Source organism: Odontesthes bonariensis, chromosome 23 (genome assembly GCF_027942865.1).
Source record: "Odontesthes bonariensis isolate fOdoBon6 chromosome 23, fOdoBon6.hap1, whole genome shotgun sequence".
In the NCBI taxonomy this organism is placed as follows: Eukaryota; Metazoa; Chordata; class Actinopteri; order Atheriniformes; family Atherinopsidae; genus Odontesthes; species Odontesthes bonariensis.
Window position 1 is genome coordinate 2,188,251 of NC_134528.1, and position 20,497 is coordinate 2,208,747.

General features: G+C 45.0%; 1 protein-coding gene across 1 annotated transcript in view; it reads left to right on the forward strand.

The window, feature by feature from the left end:
- The window catches only part of LOC142373531 (wings apart-like protein homolog), a 44,767-nt gene that overhangs the window by 20,199 nt on the left and 4,071 nt on the right, over window positions 1-20,497 (forward strand). Inside the window, exons 8-18 of the mRNA XM_075456834.1 lie at window positions 1,328-1,464; window positions 1,563-1,674; window positions 2,356-2,619; window positions 4,409-4,520; window positions 7,723-7,820; window positions 8,961-9,037; window positions 13,166-13,302; window positions 13,378-13,493; window positions 17,606-17,779; window positions 18,870-19,086; window positions 19,176-19,264. Of these exons, the coding sequence (XP_075312949.1) occupies window positions 1,328-1,464; window positions 1,563-1,674; window positions 2,356-2,619; window positions 4,409-4,520; window positions 7,723-7,820; window positions 8,961-9,037; window positions 13,166-13,302; window positions 13,378-13,493; window positions 17,606-17,779; window positions 18,870-19,086; window positions 19,176-19,264 (1,533 nt within the window). The remainder of the gene's footprint in view (window positions 1-1,327; window positions 1,465-1,562; window positions 1,675-2,355; window positions 2,620-4,408; window positions 4,521-7,722; window positions 7,821-8,960; window positions 9,038-13,165; window positions 13,303-13,377; window positions 13,494-17,605; window positions 17,780-18,869; window positions 19,087-19,175; window positions 19,265-20,497) is intronic.

Below are 20,497 nucleotides of genomic sequence, written 5' to 3' on the forward strand. Positions count from 1 at the left end.
CGCCGGTAAACCGCAGCCTGATTGGTTGGAGGATGCACGTGACCACAAGGCACCAACTAGTTTTGATCAGCTGCTGTGATGTCAACAGTTTGGTGTCACATGGCACAGTTGACTTGAGATTATTTCCAGTCCTATATCAGTCATTTGTGCAAAGTTTCTGCCCAAATTTCTCTTTGTTTTAAAGGAAATGACCCAAAAGTCTTTTAGTAAAAAGATTATAAACAGCACCACACCCATCGCTTTTCCACTGTTCCCTTATCCCTTAACATCCCTTATCGATCTGGGCCCCTTGACGTCTTATTTATTTGAAGCACAAACTTTCTAATTTGGGTTTTATAATAGACGGTGATCTTAAATTAGAACGCCAGGTGGGAGCAGTGGCCGAGTCCCGTTTCTATCATCTCAGGAAGCCGGCAAAGATAAAGCAAATTCTTTTAAGACAGTAATTCATGCCTTCATTACAACTCGGCTGGATTACTGTAACGCTCTTTACTTTGGAGTTAGCCAGTCTTCTTCATTTTAAGATTCTTTTATTTGTTTTTATAAGTTTACATGGGCTGTGTTAGAAACGGCATACTGCATACTCATCGATCAGACAGTATGCAGAGCGTTTACCCACAATGCATTTCGCTCCTGCCCGAGCTGAAATCATCCGGCCTGAAGCTGATTTTGCTTAAGCTCTAAACTCTGTAAACTTTAGCAACATTTGAAACATTTTCAGGTGAGAAAGTAGTCGTTTAGATCCCCAACGTGATGAAAACCTGACAAAATACCGGCTGTTTACAATTTTGTTCCCACGAATTCGGCGCTACTAAAGCTAGCCGCAGTGAGCAACGCACTTCCGGTTATTTTCACAAAATAAAATACCCGTTGCCTTTTATCATAGGGAAAGCCATTACCATACAATTGGTGCTTTTGTTTTGAAAACAGGAAGTGAACCTACCCTCGTTGTAGCTAGCTTGAAACTGCCGTTTTGACAGGAAATGACGATCGGCGACGTCACGTTACGTTGCATCTTGGGTAGTTTGAGTATGAGTAGTAACCTCATGATGCATACCCAACATTTCGGAGAATCTAGTATGCATCCGGGAACTTCTCGCTTACTCAAACTCGCATACTTATTCAAAACGTTAGTAGGAGTAGTAGGAGTAGTACGCGGTTTCAAACACAGCCATGGTCTTCTTGCCCCATCTTGCCTCTCTGAGCTGCTTCACTTTTACATATTTTACATTTTTATTTGTCATAGCTACTGTTGTTTTAAAGTGATTTATAAATCAAGAAGAAGAAGTTATATTCCACTCATCCACCCCCTCCGTCTGTTTTTCAGCTGTATACAGTCGTCCAGCATGTGAAGCACTTCAACGACGTGGTGGAGTTTGGAGAAAACCAGGAGTTTACTGATGACTTTGAGTATCTAGCGACCGGCCTGAAGACCGGACAACCCCTTAACACACGATGCCTTAGGTAAGGAGCCGCTGGCCGGCCCCCAGCAGGGAGCATTCCTTCGGCTTCCTTCTTTCTGCTTTGTGAAATCCTGATTCGGTTCCGTCGTGTTTCTCCAGTGTGATCAGCCTGGCGACCCGCTGCGCGATGCCCAGCTTCAGGATGCACCTCAGGGCCCGAGGGAAGGTGGCGCAGATCTTCAAAACTCTGAACGACGCCCCACAACACCCGGTAACGATAAAGCACCACAGACGCCGTCCGCTCCAGGATCAAAGGATCACATGGATGCCTGATCAGTGGAGATACTTTAGGAATGTGGCGTAAAACTTAAGCTTTTAAGGTGGAACCCTGTCAGGACTGCTGCACAGAGTTTAGTCTGATTCATAGATGGTTTAAATTTTGCAAAAGTGATTAGTAGGGCATGAGATCGATTTATTTATTTATTTTCCCCGTGAAGTTAACCCCCGTGATGCAACAGCGGCGCGTTTACGTCCGCTTGTCATTCAAGCGCACAAACTTGCAAGATGGCCGACGCAGGTAAAACTCGCTCAGCAGGCTGCCCCAATTTAAGTCTGAGGTCTGGAACCTTTTCAGATTCAAAACAACAAAGGACAAAGAGCTGGTTGAAACCAAAGTGGTTTGCAAGATCTGCCAAGCGGATTTAGGAAATTGGCCACGATGCCCAGCCCTAGCTGCCGCATGTGGTCGTGATGTTAGATTCAGGTTATTTATTGAAGAATTAACATATTAGGACCTGATTATCAGACACTACGCTGGGGTAAGGCTCTTCTGGTTTAAGTTTTGTCCCCCAGGGTAACAGAAGTGATCCTGAATCGTTGGGATGAGGAGATGTGAATGTGCCGTCTGTCCTGAGAGGATCTGCTTTGGAAACGCTCTGTCTTCTCTCTGCAGAACCTGGCTCTGTGCACGGCATCCCTCATGTACATCCTGAGCCGAGACCGGCTGAACATGGACCTGGATCGATCCTGCCTGGACCTGATGATCCGCCTGCTTGAAATGGACCACGATCAAGGAAGCCAAGGCAGCCAGAATCAGCCTGCCGGGACGGACTCCAGCACCCAGTTCAGCGCCAGAGAGATCGCTAAGATAAAGGAGAAGATCAGGAAGCTGTGCGACACGGTGCACAACAAGCACCTGGACCTGCAGAACATTACGGTACGCAACCTTAAAGGGACAGTTCGCCTCTTTTGACATGAAGCTGTGTAACATCCCATATCAGCAACATCATTTCTGAACATCTTCTTACCCCCTGCTGCGTCCTGTGAGCAGAGTTCCAGCCTCGTTTTGGTGTTGATGAAGGTAGTCCGGCTAGTTGGCTGGGGTTTAAAAAATAAAGCGTTTTGCTTCTCAGAACAATATGCGTTCAACAGAGTAATACATTTGCATCACAACATGCTGTGTAGACCGTGCAGACCGAAGTGCAGACCGAGCAGCAAACAGGCGCGACTGTCGCAGGCGTCTTTCCTTTCCTTTCCTTTCCTTTCCTTTCCTTTCCTTTCCTTTCCTTTCCTTTCGTTTCCTTTCCTTTCCTTTCCTTTCCTTTCCTTTCCTTTCCTTTCCTTTCCTTTCCTTTCCTTCTCTTTCCTTTCCTTTCCTTCTCTTTCCTTTCCTTTCCTTCTCTTTCCTTTCCTTTCCTTTCCTTTTCTTTCCTTTCCTTCTCTTTCCTTTCCTTTTGTTTCCTTGTCTTTCCTTTCTTTTCTTTTCCTTTCCTTGTCTTTCCTTGTCTTTCCTTGTCTTTCCTTTTCTTTCCTTGTCTTTCCTTGTCTTTCCTTGTCTTTCCTTTTCTTTCCTTTTCTTTCCTTCTCTTTCCTTCTCTTTCCTTTCCTTTCCTTTTCTTTCCTTTCCTTTCCTTTCCTTTTCTTTCCTTTCCTTTTCTATAGTTTCCTTTCCTTTTGTTCCCTTGTCTTTCCTTTCGTTCTCTTTCCTTTCCTTCCCTTTCCTTTCCTTTTCTTTTGTTTATGTGCTGTGCAGACCGAAGTGTAACTTTTCCAAAGATAGCATCAACACTAAACCATCGTCTATGATCCTTGGCCTCCTTTTCCTGTAAGGAAATTACTTGTAAAGAGTATTACATTTGCATCACAAAATGGTTCTCCAGGAAAAAGTCAGACCTCACAATCTCTTGGCCCTATTTTCTCTCCCTTCATATCACTGCCTGCTGCCGCCAGCCGCGCCTGTTACGGTGTTTGCTGCTCAGAAGCAGGGGACTGCTCGCTCTGCACTTCGGTCTGCACCGCACATAAACGAAAGGAAAGGAAAGGAAAGGAAAGGAAAGGAAAGGAAAGGAAAGGAAAGGAAAGGAAAGGAAAGGAAAGGAAAGGAAAGACAAGTAAAGGGAAAGAAAGGAAAGGAAACAAAAGAAAAGGAAATGAAAGACAAGTAAAGGGAAAGAAAGGAAACAAAAGAAAAGGAAATGAAAGACAAGTAAAGGGAAAGAAGGAAAGGGAAAGAAAGAAAGACAAGGAACAAAAGGAAAATAAACAAAAGGAAAGCAAAGGAAAGACGCCTGCCGACAGCCGCGCCTGTTACGGTGTTTGCTGCTCGGTCTGCACAGCAGGCAGTGATACGAAGGGAGAGAAAATAGCACCAAGAGATTGTGAGCTCTGACTTTTTCCTGGAGAACCATTTTGTGATGCAAATGTATTACTCTGTTGAACGCATATTGTTCTGAGAAGCAAAAGGCTTTATTTTTTAAACCCCAGCCAACTAGCCGGACTACCTTCATCAACACCAAAACGAGGCTGGAACTCTGCTCACAGGACGCAGCAGGGGGTAAGAAGATGTTCAGAAATGATGTTGCTGATATGGGATGTTACACAGCTTCATGTCAAAAGAGGCGAACTGTCCCTTTAACCTCTGGAGTCCGTTTCTCACAGCCGGGGAGGGAAAAAGCGTCTTTGTGAGGTTTCTGGTGACCCTTTCTCTTCCGTCTCTCGCCCTGCAGACGGGTCACCTGGCCATGGAGACGCTGCTGTCTCTGACCTCCAAGCGAGCGGGAGACTGGTTCAAAGAGGAGCTGCGGCTGCTGGGAGGACTGGACCACATCGTAGATAAAGGTGAAGCAGAAAACGTGTCGAACAGGAAGCGTGATGGCGTGTTTCCGAGTCTTCGGCTGTGTTCGAAACCGCCTACTTCCATACTGCATACTTCCATACTGCATACTTCCATACTGCATATTTCCATACTGCATACTTCCATACTACATACTTCCATACTGCATACTTCCATACTGCATACTTCCATACTACATACTTCCATACTGCATACTTCCATACTACATACTTCCATACTGCATACTTCCATACTACATACTTCCATACTGCATACTTCCATACTGCATACTTCCATACTACATACTTCCATACTGCATACTTCCATACTACATACTTCCATACTGCATACTTCCATACTACATACTTCCATACTGCATACTTCCATACTACATACTTCCATACTACATACTTCCATACTACATACTTCCATACTACATACTTCCATACTGCATACTTCCATACTGCATACTTCCATACTGCATACTTCCATACTGCATACTTCCATACTACATACTTCCATACTGCATACTTCCATACTGCATACTTCCATACTACATACTTCCATACTGCATACTTCCATACTACATACTTCCATACTACATACTTCCCTACTACATACTTCCATACTGTATACTTCCATACTGTATACTTCCATACTGCATACTTCCATACTACATACTTCCATACTACATACTTCCATACTGCATACTTCCATACTGCATACTTCCATACTGCATACTTCCATACTACATACTTCCATACTACATACTTCCATACTGCATACTTCCATACTGCATACTTCCATACTGCATACTTCCATACTGCATACTTCCATCCTACATACTTCCATACTGCATACTTCCATACTGCATACTTCCATACTGTATACTTCCATACTGCATACTTCCATACTGTATACTTCCATACTACATACTTCCATACTACATACTTCCATACTACATACTTCCATACTACACACTTCCATACTACATACTTCCATACTACATACTTCCATACTGCACACTTCCATACTGCATACTTCCATACTACATACTTCCATACTACATACTTCCATACTACATACTTCCATACTACACACTTCCATACTACATACTTCCATACTACATACTTCCATACTGCACACTTCCATACTGCATATTTCCATACTGCATACTTCCATACTACATACTTCCATACTGCATACTTACCAAGCGAGCGGGAGACTGGTTCAAAGAGGAGCTGCGGCTGCTGGGAGGACTGGACCACATCGTAGATAAAGGTGAAGCAGAAAACGTGTCGAACAGGAAGCGTGATGGCGTGTTTCCGAGTCTTCGGCTGTGTTCGAAACCGCCTACTTCCATACTGCATACTTCCATACTGCATACTTCCATACTGCATATTTCCATACTGCATACTTCCATACTACATACTTCCATACTGCATACTTCCATACTGCATACTTCCATACTACATACTTCCATACTGCATACTTCCATACTACATACTTCCATACTGCATACTTCCATACTACATACTTCCATACTGCATACTTCCATACTGCATACTTCCATACTACATACTTCCATACTGCATACTTCCATACTACATACTTCCATACTGCATACTTCCATACTACATACTTCCATACTGCATACTTCCATACTACATACTTCCATACTACATACTTCCATACTGCATACTTCCATACTGCATACTTCCATACTGCATACTTCCATACTGCATACTTCCATACTACATACTTCCATACTGCATACTTCCATACTACATACTTCCATACTACATACTTCCCTACTACATACTTCCATACTGTATACTTCCATACTGTATACTTCCATACTGCATACTTCCATACTACATACTTCCATACTACATACTTCCATACTGCATACTTCCATACTGCATACTTCCATACTGCATACTTCCATACTACATACTTCCATACTACATACTTCCATACTGCATACTTCCATACTGCATACTTCCATACTGCATACTTCCATACTGCATACTTCCATCCTACATACTTCCATACTGCATACTTCCATACTGCATACTTCCATACTGCATACTTCCATACTGTATACTTCCATACTACATACTTCCATACTGCATACTTCCATACTGCATACTTCCATACTGCATACTTCCATACTGTATACTTCCATACTGCATACTTCCATACTGCATACTTCCATACTGCATACTTCCATACTGCATACTTCCATACTACATACTTCCATACTACATACTTCCATACTACATACTTCCATACTACACACTTCCATACTACATACTTCCATACTACATACTTCCATACTGCATACTTCCATACTGCATACTTCCATACTGTATACTTCCATACTACATACTTCCATACTACATACTTCCATACTACATACTTCCATACTACACACTTCCATACTACATACTTCCATACTACATACTTCCATACTGCACACTTCCATACTGCATACTTCCATACTACATACTTCCATACTGCATACTTCCATACTACATACTTCCATACTGCATACTTCCATACTACATACTTCCATACTGCATACTACATACTGCATACTACATACTGCATACTCATTCGATCAGACAGTATGCAGAGCGTTTACCCACAATGCATCTCGCTCCTGCCCGAGCTGAAATCAGCCGGCCTGAAGCTGATTTCCCTTAAGCTCTAAACTCTGTAAACTTTAGCAACATTTGAAACATTTTCAGGCGAGAAAGTAGTCGTTTAGATCCCCAACGTGTTGAAAACCTGACAAAATACCGGCTATTTACTATTTTGTTCCCACAAATTTGGCGCTACTAAAGCTAGCCGCAGTGAGCAACGCACTTCCTGTTATTTTCACAAAATAAAATACCCGTTGCCTTTTATCATAGGGAAAGCCATTACCATACAATTGGTGCTTTTGTTTTGAAAACAGGAAGTGAACCTACCCTCGTTGTAGCTAGCTTGAAACTGCCGTTTTGACAGGAAATGACGATCGGCGACGTCACGTTACGTTGCATCTTGGGTAGTTTGAGTATGAGTAGTAACCTCATGATGCATACCCAACATTTCGGAGAATCTAGTATGCATCCGGGAACTTAAAAAAAGTTAAAGTTAGTATGAGAAGTGGGCGGTTTCGAGCACAGCCTTCATCTCTGTGTGTGCTTCTGTTCTCTGCAGTCAAAGAGTGCGTCAATAACCTGAACCAGGAGGACGAGAAGGAGAAGCTGGGCTCCTCGCTGTGGGGGGCTGAGAGGTGTTTACGGGTGCTGGAGAGCGTAAGTGCATCACATGTGAGGGGGGTTTGGGAGGGCTGGGGTCTGGGCTCTGTGGGAATCCAGCAGTCCAAACATCGACCTTCTGATTGGAAAGCTCTTCCTCCTGAGCTACAGCCCCAAACAAACGGTTCTCTCCTGTAAGATAAAAAAACATGGACAGCGAGTCGCTCTGCAGCTAAATGTGCTGTTTGACTTTCACAAAGAGATTTTTTTTCATGGAAAATATCTGCTTTTATAGTCTAAAACACAGACTGATTACTGTGAAGCCTGTTCCTGTTTACCTGTTTCCTGATTTATCACAATCATCCCCTGAGCGATAAAAGGTTTTACTGCCACTTTCTGCATTATCAAACCAACCAGACTTCATCAGATGAGGTCAGTTTGATCGTATCCATCTTAGAAAATCTTTCAAAACAAATGAAAGTCTTTGAAAAGGATAAAAACTCTTTTTGTTTTGCATTTTAGAGCCAAAATGAAAGAAACTTGACTCGGACATTTACATTCAGGCCTTTCTGTTGGTTCTTTATTTTCGTACAAAGAGAATTTATGACATCCAGTGGTTCTCTTCTGTAGTAGTTTTACTCTTCAACTTGCTGGAAATATGATGCAAACTCCATCAGTCCCACATGAATGCACACATATTCAGTTACTGTAGCACTGCTTAGCAGAATCTCCATGGTTACGGTTAGTTAAACCGGAAAGAAGCCGTGGATGTTGACCCTGCTGCGCAGAACAGGCCCCTGGAAGCCCAACTTAACCAAGGTTTCACTTTTAAATCAACAATGAACACAAAAAAATAGCGTTTGGATTTCAAAATATACGATATGAAGTATCAGTTTGTAAACTGTGTTGTCTTCTCATTGTGAAAGTGAGCCTTGTGGCTCGGGAAGGAGATGCGAACTGATGATCACCGGATCAATAACAGCTTTTAGAGCTAACCACCAACCACAATGAGTGCAAGCTTCCTGCAGATTTACACCCACAACATCTTTATCTTTAAAAGTTTATGAGAGACCAATAAAACTCACGTTGACGCTCACTCCTGAGAATGAAATCTAAATGTAAAAGTGAGCTTCAGAATGAAGAGTAGCTGCCTGGGTACAGCAGAAGTAGCTCAATGTGTGTCGTGTCTGCATGCAGGTGACGGTCCACAACCCGGAGAACCAGAGCTACCTGATCGCCTACAAAGACTCTTCGCTGATCATATCTTCTGCAAAGTGAGTAAACTTGTGTCTGTTTACATTCATTAGCTAAGCTGTTAGCGTTAGCTGCTGCTAAAGGAGAAAATAAACCAGGAGGAGTTATTTCTCAGATGCTTCCATTTCCCTGCTCTGAAGTTCAGGCTCTGAGAGTTGGAACCGATCCCATGCTCCTCAGAGCAGCTGACAGCAGAACATTTCCACCAGAAGCTGGCTTCATCCATCCAGCAGGGGGGATGTGAGGGGGCGGGGCTTAGCAGAGGAGGCGGAGCCAACTTAAGGAGTGACAGCTCGTTAAATGAGGAACTTTCTAACAAAGGGGAACTAAAGAAATACCAGAGTTGTGTTTTTGGGACGTTTTACACCTGCTGGTGACCTCTGACCTCTGATATCTGCTCCCAGGAACAGGAAGAAGGGATTTTTACACAATATGTCACTTTTAAATTTAGACGTGTTGATTTCTTCCATCAGAAACTAAAGTGAGCCACTTTGCTGAACAGAGTGTGTGTCTGTACAGCTCTGTGTGTGTTCGTACTCCTCGTGGTTATAATGCTGCATTATTATCAAGGTTTTGTCGTTCCATTTCCTGGTTGTGACCTCCTGTCAATCACACGGTGACCTTTGAACTGTGACCTCTCCGGCTGGCAGACGGTCTCGCTCTCTCACTGTTCTTTTGTGTTTACACATTTGCCCTCGAGTCTCTCAGGTGTTCATGTGTTCTGGTATCAGATCTGAACTAATTATCGGTACTCTGTCTCGTCTTATTCGAACAATACAGAGATTTTAGGAGTTGTAAATGCAGTTAGGAAGGAATAATAAGAAAAAGAATAAAAACGCAAGCAAAAATAAATGAGTAAAAATGACACGGAAGCAGCATATTGAACCTGATGTGTCAAACTTAGAAACGGGGGGTCTTCAGTGTTTATTCCAAGCAGTTCCAAGGAGTTTGAGTTGCCTCCAGGAAAATAACCAGGCTGAATCACTTAATAACCATGTTTATCATAATTATCTGTCAGTTTGTCACCGGAGCCTTGATTTGGTTAAAAAAAACAAAACAAAAAAAAAATCCAGTTTTACTGAAAGTTAAAGAGAATTTAGATTGAGATTGATTGGTTAAATCACCGGTGATGCAAAGATGAAACAGAACTATACTTTAGAGTGTCCTATAAACCGAAAGGGTACAAGAGCTGATCCCTGCAGAACCCCGCGGGTCAACAGAACAACGGAAGGTGCATCATCTTTGGGCGGAAAGAAGACAAAGGGCACAATGCTTCAGCAAAGGTTGTGACGTAGCTTCATAACTGATCAATAAGAAAGACCTGATCGATAGAATGGAAGGGCTGAGATCACAGCGATGTGTTGGTGAGGAAAACAGAAGCTTCAGATGTTTGACTTCCTCAGACATCAGTCGGTCTGACGTCTTCCTTAAAGGCTGAGATAAAACTCCACTTATTTACCTTCTCGCTGCTCCTTTGTCCTTTTTGTGACCGGATCTTCGCCCTCTTCGGGGGGGTCGAGGAAGATGAGGGTGAATGAATCGACTGTTTCAGCGGCTGACGCAGACCCTCGGCTCGAGCCTTCAGCTGTCCGCTCTGTTAACTCGATTAACCCCCAAAGCTGCGGGGTGAGCTGGAGAGCCACCGGGCCGCGCCACCTAAACTCTGCGGGGTGAGCTGGAGAGCCACCGGGCCGCGCCACCTAAACTCTGCGGGGTGAGCTGGAGAGCCACCGGGCCGCGCCACCTAAACTCTGCGGGGTGAGCTGGAGAGCCACCGGGCCGCGCCACCTAAACTCTGCGGGGTGAGCTGGAGAGCCACCGGGCCGCGCCACCTAAACTCTGCGGGGTGAGCTGGAGAGCCGCCGGGCCGCGCCAACTAAACTCTGCGGGGTGAGCTGGAGAGCCGCCGGGCCGCGCCACCTAAACTCTGCGGGGTGAGCTGGAGAGCCGCCGGGCCGCGCCACCTAAACTCTGCGGGGTGAGCTGGAGAGCCGCCGGGCCGCGCCACCTAAACTCTGCGGGGTGAGCTGGAGAGCCGCCGGGCCGCGCCACCTAAACTCTGCGGGGTGAGCTGGAGAGCCGCCGGGCCGCGCCACCTAAACTCTGCGCCACCTAAACTCTGCGGGGTGAGCTGGAGAGCCTCCGGGCTGCGCCACCTAAACTCTGCGGGGTGAGCTGGAGAGCCACCGGGCCGCGCCACCTAAACTCTGCGGGGTGAGCTGGAGAGCCGCCGGGCCGCGCCACCTAAACTCTGCGGGGTGAGCTGGAGAGCCGCCGGGCCGCGCCACCTAAACTCTGCGCCACCTAAACTCTGCGGGGTGAGCTGGAGAGCCTCCGGGCTGCGCCACCTAAACTCTGCGGGGTGAGCTGGAGAGCCTCCGGGCCGCGCCACCTAAACTCTGCGCCACCTAAACTCTGCGGGGTGAGCTGGAGAGCCACCGGGCCGCGCCACCTAAACTCTGCGGGGTGAGCTGGAGAGCCACATTTTCACAAAATAAAATACCCGTTTCCTTTTATCATAGGGAAAGCCATTACCATACAATTGGTGCTTTTGTTTTGAAAACAGGAAGTGAACCTACCCTCGTTGTAGCTAGCTTGAAACTGCCGTTTTGACAGGAAATGACGATCGGCGACGTCACGTTACGTTGCATCTTGGGTAGTTTGAGTATGAGTAGTAACCTCATGATGCATACCCAACATTTCAGAGAATCTAGTATGCATCCGGGAACTTAAAAAAAGTTAAAGTTAGTCGGAGAAGTGGGAGTGTTGGCGGTTTCGAACACAGCCTTTGTTTCCTCCTCCTGAGTTCGGCTTTTTGTTTCCTCCCTGTTGCCACACACGCTGCCTCTGTGCTTCAGCTGCCTGCAGGCCTAATCTAATTACCCCCCAAACTGCCCTGTTACACACACAGAACGTCCCTTTGCTTGTTGATGACGGTCATCTGTCTCTGGGCACTTTTAAAAGCCTGCTGATGGTTTACAAATCCCAGAAGGCTTTAGGCCCAGAACCCATCTGCGATCTGTTCAGAGAATATAAAGCCAGCAGAGCTCTTAGATCCAAGGACTCAGGTCAGCTGGTCCAGTCCAGAGTCCAGACTAAACACAGAGAAGCAGCATTTAGCTGTTATGCTGCTAACAAGTGGAACAAACTGCCAGTGGAGATTAAACTTTCACCAAATGGAGACATTTTTAAATCCAGGTTAAAGACATTTCTGTTCTCATGTGTCTATGCATAAAATCTGCACGATATCTTTGAACTTATCTGGACTGTTGCTGGTTTTTAAATTAATTTAAATGATTTTATTTGTTTCTCTTTATATTATTTTATGTATATTAATGCTTCTTCCACTCCCCGCTGCAATGCTTTTATTTTATGTGAAGCACTTTGAACTGTTTGTACATGAAATGTGCTACAAATACATTTGATTTGATTTGATACAGACTCTTAAACCCATCTTTGTGAAATGTGCGAAGCGTCCCTCAGCTCGTAGAAAAGTCACCTGAAGGAAGACGATGATGTCAGGTGTTGTGATCGGAGTCATCCTGCTCCTGGTGGTGTTTGTGGTTTAAAATGTGAGCCAGTGATGGGGATGTCTGGTATAAACCTGGAATTATGGCTTTAACTCGTCTTCTGTCAGTTAAACCTCCCGGTGTGTCTCACGCCAGCAGCTGCTGTGTGATGAGACGCAGGAACGGCATCATAATAAGATGCTGCTGCTAATGACACGTACAGGGGTAAACTGTAGCTGGGGCTCTGCATCCTGATGCTGCTGCTCTGTGTTCATTCACCGCTGACATTAGATGTAATTTGATTACTTACATGAGGCTGCTGACCTCTGCTGCTGCAGCCGGCCTTGGTGTGTCTGCGCACATCTTTGTCTGAATGCTGCTCTGTTTCATGATGGAGTTGAAAAGAAAAGAGGCGAGTCACGCCGAGACATCTGGATGTGAATCCAGAGGGAACTGACAAAGACACAGAGACTGTAGATTTGAAACGAAGGGCCAGAGATGAGCAGGTTAAATGTGCGTTTGGACGAGAATGATCCGAAAGACCAGGATGCAAGTTGATGGTCTTCAACCCTAAAGAATAATCTTTCCTCTGAAGTTAAAAGTTGAATTCCTAAAGTTTGTGAACCTCTTGTTTCTCAGGGCGCTGAGCAGGTGTGAGGAGATGATCCAGCGTTACAACAGGGAGGTGAACTCAGAGGGAGTGGTGGTGGGGAAGGCGGTGGAGGACTGCATGCGGGCCATCATCGGAGTCCTGCTCAACCTGACGCACGACAACGGTGAGTTCACGAACGGCCGCTCCTCAAACATGACTGTAACCCTGAGTGTACTAACCCGTTCATGTGTGTGTGCAGAGTGGGGCAGCACAAAGACCGGAGAACAGGAGGATCTGTTGGTGACGGCTCTGAACTGTGTCCTCAGAGTCCCTCAGTATCTCCCTCAGGAGCAGCGGTTCGACATCAGAGTGCTGGTGCGTATCACACATCCTCTCACTCACGCATGCTTTACATCATGATGAGAAACTGCTGGAGTTGGAGTGGAAAAACATATTAGTTGGTCCTGAAACGGCAACATCCTCGCACCGAAGCTGAAGGGCATCAGGATCCAGTTGTTGGAGACGCTTTTCATAGCTTTTAAATAGGGCTGGGAGAGTTAACTCGTTATTATCACGTTAACTCGTTAATTATTTAACGCCGATAAATATTTTATCGCACATTAACGCAGTTTTTTTTATTTATTTATTTATTTTTATTATTTATTTATTTATTCTGTAAAAGTCTGTTGCTCACAGGCTTTTTTTTTGTAAAAGTCTGTTGCTCACAGGCTTTTATTTTGTAAAAGTCTGTCGCTCACAGGCTTTTATTTTGTAAAAGTCTGCTGCTCACAGGCTTTTATTTTGTAAAAGTCTGTTGCTCACAGGCTTTTATTTTGTAAAAGTCTGTCGCTCACAGGCTTTTATTTTGTAAAAGTCTGCTGCTCACAGGCTTTTATTTTGTAAAAGTCTGCTGCTGTCTGCTGTGGAACAGGAAAAGAAAGTAATCGGCGGATCCACCAAACATGGAGAAGGGTACGGAACTTTTACTCGGCCATTTTCATTTTAAAGTTCTTCCAGACGGCGGAGTCGACAGAACCAAAGTCATCTGTAAACACTGCCAAGTTGAATTGTCTTCTCAGCGTAGTAGTTCCAGTCTAAAATATCACTTAAAGGCAAAACACACAACTGATAGCAGCAAGTCATTCAAGGAAACAGACAGTGGAGCGAGGCTTCTACATAAAAACTACAGAAAGATGCTGATGTTAAAAGTGTGTTTGCACAACAAATGTTATGGCACTTTCATTCATATGGCAGCACATTTAAAATAAAGCTAAATGCTAAAAGCTATACACTACTTTTGGATTCATTTTTGGATTCTGCGTACAAATGCGATTAATCGTGATTAATCAGGGAAATCATGCGATTAATTAGATTAAACATTTTAATTGTTGCCCAGCCCTAGTTTTAAAGTGATCCTGCAGAGTTCAAGCTTTCTTCCCCGCATGCGTAGGAGCGACTCAGCAGACGAGTAAGCGGTCCCGTTGGTGCTACTCTTTGGGTCCGCTGAGCCGATGCTTCCTGTGCATTTAGCATGTTGTCGCTTTACAGGTTTCTGTGGAGGTGAGGACCATGAGCATCCATGTTGTTCCTCGTGTGTTTATTTCTCTGAGAGGAGATGGATCCAGGTGGTCGGTGGCCTCAGTTTGGTCAGGGACCTGGGCCCTCATTTATCATTAGGGCGTAGAATCCCTTCTAAATCCTGTCGTAGGAGTGAAATTTAGAATGTGCCCAAGTACAAAAAAATCGGCATTCATCAAACGTTCTTAGACAGGTCGTACGCACACCGGTAGGTAATCTGCAATGATAAATACCACACCTGCCAGTTCACCTTGCGCGGGCACGAGCAGACTAATTTGCATCATGGAACGCCCCCAAGTAACCATATATGGCACCAACATTCCCTTTAAAAGCCACCGGAACTTGCTTGCTTGCGCTTGACTCAGAGCTCGGATCTCGAAAACACATGAGAAGCAATACAGAATCATACGCGGCGGACAGCACAGCTTTATGCCAATTACGCACACGGGCTCCACACCTCCACACACGCATCGCGTCTGCAATCATAACTCATCAGGGGAAATCACATTTTGCCAATATTTTAGAGACCCCCCCCAACATTTCCCAAATCATGTTTTCGGGGGGTCTCGTGTCAGTTTCAGGGGGTCTCGGATCCCCCGAGTCCCCCCGTAGTTCGAACACTGAATATAACCAATGTTGCAAACATGCTGCGCAACACTCACCAATAAGCCATCCATCTTCAACAGCTCCTTCTTGTAAACGAAGGCCCACGGAGCTGTTCTGCAAAATAAAGGAATCGTGCGTCCCCCCTGGCCATCGGGCAACGACATTGAGAAGCAGCATATCACTGTCGCATATAAGCTGTACATTAATGGAGTGCTTCCCCTTCCTATTCACGAGGTTGTATTCGTGCTGTGATGGTGCTTTTAGTGCGACGTGAGTGCAGTCTATTGTTCCTATGGCGTTGGGGAACTGCGCGATACCATAAAACCCTCGCTTAATGTCTGCCTGGCGTGGACCCCCATAAGGGAATCAAATGTAAGTCGGGGTCAAAGAAATAATCGCATCCAACACTGTGGGCAGAATTCGGCTCATGGACGGCTGAGAAATGCCGCATCGATCTCCTACCTCGCGCTGAAACGTACCTGTAGCCAAAAAGCCCAGAGTGGACAGCACCTGTATAGGCTATGCACAGGTATGGCTTGCGTGCGCTAGTTTCTCGCTCGAGAAATGGCCCCAATTCACGGCAGAGGTCGAGCAGTATATGTTTTGGGAATCTGAACCTGCTTAGAAGCCACTCACTACTTTCTGCCAATAAATCTGCACGCTCCCTAAACACGCGCTCCCTCCGTAGCGCACGGTTTTCCAGATCCTCAAGCAATGCAAGATGGGCCATGTTGTTCTGAATGGCATGTCCTACGTGTGCCTTTTATACCCATATCAATTAAACTAGGCTGATTATTGTCAGGTCTTCTGGTGAAACAATTATTGTTACACTCTGAATGAAATGCAATGAACGCCAGGTAGGTCTAATGGACCGTGCTTTGGAATTGCATAGGCTACACGGACCCAAATGCCATCAGACATACTGTAATGCAACAATTGAATGAACATTGTAATATTCCCCTGTGCAGTGATCAACACCATTTGCAGTTTCGTAATTCTACCACTAGGCAATGTGCGTAAGCATGGTCAAAGCTGTGCGTAGATTTAGGCACATTTCTAAGTTCAAGTACATGTTCATAAATCCCACACTTTGCTCAGGAATGATCGCACGCACGCTTTACGCACAGATCTGTTCCTAAGAACGCTTGATAAATGAGGGCCCTGGATTATATTTACTTCACACAAGCAAACTGTGAATTAAAACAAAAGAATAAATGTTTGTGAACCTTAAATCTGTGCTTCTGAGAGCCGAGCGGCTGAGCTGCCACAGTTTGGTTTCCTGCCCTGCACCTCACCTTTCTAACTTCACGGTCATGTTACCTTTCTGATGGTTTTTGGTAGCGTCTTTGTGGCCGTTCCAACATGACAACACGTGTGTGTGCAGGGTTCACACAGATTTGTCTTTGTGACAGTGGCGCTACATCCCTGTAGGGGGAGCCAAAGAGCAAAACGATTCTAAGGTGTTCCTTTAACAAACCGAACCATCTCGTTTGGTGGAGACACAGGCTGTGTTCGAAACCGCATACTTCTCCTACTTCTCGTACTAACTTTCTGAGTTAGTATGCGAGTTTGAGTAAGCGAGAAGTTCCCGGATGCATACTAGATTCTCTGAAATGTTGGGTATGCATCATGAGGTTACTACTCATACTCAAACTACCCAAGATGCAACGTAACGTGACGTCGCCGATCGTCATTTCCTGTCAAAACGGCAGTTTCAAGCTAGCTACAACGAGGGTTGGTTCACTTCCTGTTTTCAAAACAAAAGCACCAATTGTATGGTAATGGTTTTCCCTATGATAAAAGGCAACGGGTATTTTATTTTGTGAAAATAACCGAAAGTGCGTTAGCTCACTGCGGCTAGCTTTAGTAGCGCCGAATTCGTGGGAACAAAATTGTAAACAGCCGGTATTTTGTCAGGTTTTCAACACGTTGGGGATCTAAACGACTACTTTCTCTCCTGAAAATGTTTCAAATGTTGCTAAAGTTTACAGAGTTTAGAGCTTAAGAGAAATCAGCTTCAGGCCGGCTGATTTCGGCTCGGGCAGGAGCGAAATGCATTGTGGGTAAAATGCTCTGCATACTGTCTGATCGATGAGTATGTAGTATGGAAGTATGCAGTATGGAAGTATGTAGTATGTGGTTTCGAACACACACACTTTCTTTTAGTAAGTGTGTGTTGTTGGCATGGAAACAACAATAACGCGACGATCCCGCTGGGATGGTGAGAGCGTAAAACGCTGACTCATCAGTGACGGCAGCTGGAGGAATAACTCTGACTCTGTGTGTGTCTATGGTGTGTTCAGGGTCTCGGCCTGTTGATCAACCTGGTGGAGTACAGTGCCAGGAACAGATACTGCCTGATGGAGATGGAGATGGAGGGGGGTCAGGGTCCCTGCGACTCCACCGTCCTCCTCAACCCGCAGCACCAGGACATCACCAGCTCCGGCCCACTGAGCGCCATCGCTGCTCTCGTGCAGGTACAGAGTTTCAGCCGGGCTCCCGTCCTGTTCTTCTTCTTCTGTGTTAAAACTTTTCAGGATTCATTTGGAGTTTAACCCAGATTCTAAAACTTAAAGGGATAGTTCGCCTCTTCTGACATGAAGCTGTGTAACATCCCATATCAGCAGCATCATTTCTGAACATCTTCTTACCCCCTGCTGCGTCCTGTGAGCAGAGTTCCAGCCTCGTTTTGGTGTTGATGAAGGTAGTCCGGCTAGTTGGCTGGGGTTTAAAAAATAAAGCGTTTTGCTTCTCAGAACAATATGCGTTCAACAGAGTAATATATTTGCATCACAAAATGGTTCTCCAGGAAAAAGTCAGACCTCACAATCTCTTGGCCCTATTTTCTCTCCCTTCGTATCACTGCCTGCTGTGCAGACCGAACAGCGTAACAGGCGCGGCGGCTGTCGGCAGGCGAACTACAAAAGAGGCGAACTACACCTTTAAATTTACATTTCAGATCATGTTGTAGACCTGGTTGATATGAAACCATTATTTCACACACTGTACGATGCTCATTAAATGTAATTATGGGGTAAATGGAGTATGATTGGATGTGTTGACAACAGTAGAAGTTTGGCTTTGTTTAATGAAGCTTGATGTCAGGCAGCGGGTAGATTTCCAGCTCACGGGGGCGTCACAGTTCGGTTTCTATGGTTCTGTTCTTTCCTCACTTTCCCATGAACGTCATCAAAGCTGCATTTAAATTGAATCATCCCACCTCATCAGATGGAAATGTTCCCCTTATCCAGAGGGACTTCCAGCGGGGTGAGTGGTGGAAGAACACAGAGAATGATTCTAAGATGAAAACTCATAAAGAAGCCGTGAGGCCTGAAAAGTGTTTCTGCTTCTGAGGACTTCATGAGGAATTCTGCAGCTTTTAGATCCTCAGTGTGTGGAACTTCTTGATGTTCAACAGCCAAAGATTAAAGAAGATTCAGATGTTTTTTTCTGAGTAGAGAAATTAAAATGTCTGATGAAATGACACGATGAATGTCGTCGGTTTCCGTTGGGAAAACGAGCCACCAGAGGCGGGTTTATTAACGGCTTCTTCTTCTCCTTCCTCAGCTGTTCCTCCAGCGGGAGCGAGCCGCCGTCCTGGCTGAGGCGCAGACCGACGACCTCATCAAGGAGCCCCCGAAGCCGGCCGACCAGAGCGGCCAGTGGCAGGAGACGGGCGGGGAGATCCAGTGGGTCACCAACGACAACGACCCCACCAAGCAGGATGATATCGAGAAGAAGAAGAAGCAGGAAGAGGAGGAGGAGGAGCTGGACCTAAACAAAGGTACCACCATGTTTTTGTTTATTTTCTAAATAATGGATCCGACTGTTTCTGAAGTTTAGAAATAACAATAATCCTTTTGTTCCTGTCAGCTCTGCAGCATGCAGGGAAGCACATGGAGGACAGCATCGTGGCCTCCTACACAGCACTGCTGCTGGGCTGCCTCTGCCAGGGGAGCCCGGTGAGTCCCTCACACTCAGACTCAGTCAGACTCTGTGATAAAGGATGCTGGTGTCACACAGATAAACATGGATCAACACTGCATTGATCATTACGTCTGTGTCTCTTAAATCTGCAGTTTTTAAGCTTCTGTTGGTGCTGATCAGCAGCTGCATGTGTGTCCAAACAGAATCTCAGAAGCCTTTGTTGCATCTGAACCTGCGTTTCCACCACACATTCACGCAGAAATGCATTTTTAAAGCCCACGATGCGTTCGTTAAAGGGATAGTTCGCCTCTTTTGATAGATAGATAAATACTTTATTCATCCCAATTTGGGAAATTGTTTTGTTGCAGCAGCATACAGTAAAAGATATGAAAACAATTAAAGTAGTAAAAACAAGCGAATAGAATAAAATAAATATAAAATAAAAATTCGCTATGTACATATCTACAGTATGAAGAGTTTTTTTTTTGTTATTGTTTTTTTGGAGAGACTTCAAGGCTATTGAGCTTGTAGCCTTTTGACATGAATCTGTATGACATCCCATATCAGCAACATCATTTATGAACATCTTCTTACCTCCTGCTGCGTCCTGTGAGCAGAGTTCCAGCCTCGTTTTGGTGTTGAAGGTAGTCCAGCTAGTTGGCTGGGGTTTAAAAAATAAAGCGTTTTGCTTCTCAGAACAATATGCGTTCAACAGAGTAATACATTTGCATCACAAAATGGTTCTCCAGCAAAAAGTCAGACCTCACAATCGCTTGGCCCTATTTTCTCTCCCTTCGTATCACTGCCCGGGATCCCGGACGAGCCCCCATTTAAATGTTACATCCCGGCTCGGCCAGCGGGTGAGAGACGTGACATTAATAATCCCAGACAGTTTTTGATGGTGATAATGAAAAGAGGTTTATTTTGTTTGATTTAAAATTGGGCAGAAAACAAAGATAATGACCTCCAAACAGGAGTGTGGCACATGGAAAAACAATAACCAAAACAAACTCCATACAAGACAAAACTGGGTCTCGACTTAAAGCGGGGCCAAATGGCTCTTAAACACAAAACTAAGTAACAGCTGAAAGCCAAACTAAACAATCTCTGAATCCTTCTGAAACACAAAACAAACTAATACTGAGAATTCTAAGTGCGACATAAAATCAGGATATCAAAGGCTAACCAGCCTAGCAAAAGCTACACGGTTTAAATCAGAGTCAAACACAACAAGCTACAAAGCTCAAATCAGAGTCAAACACAACAAG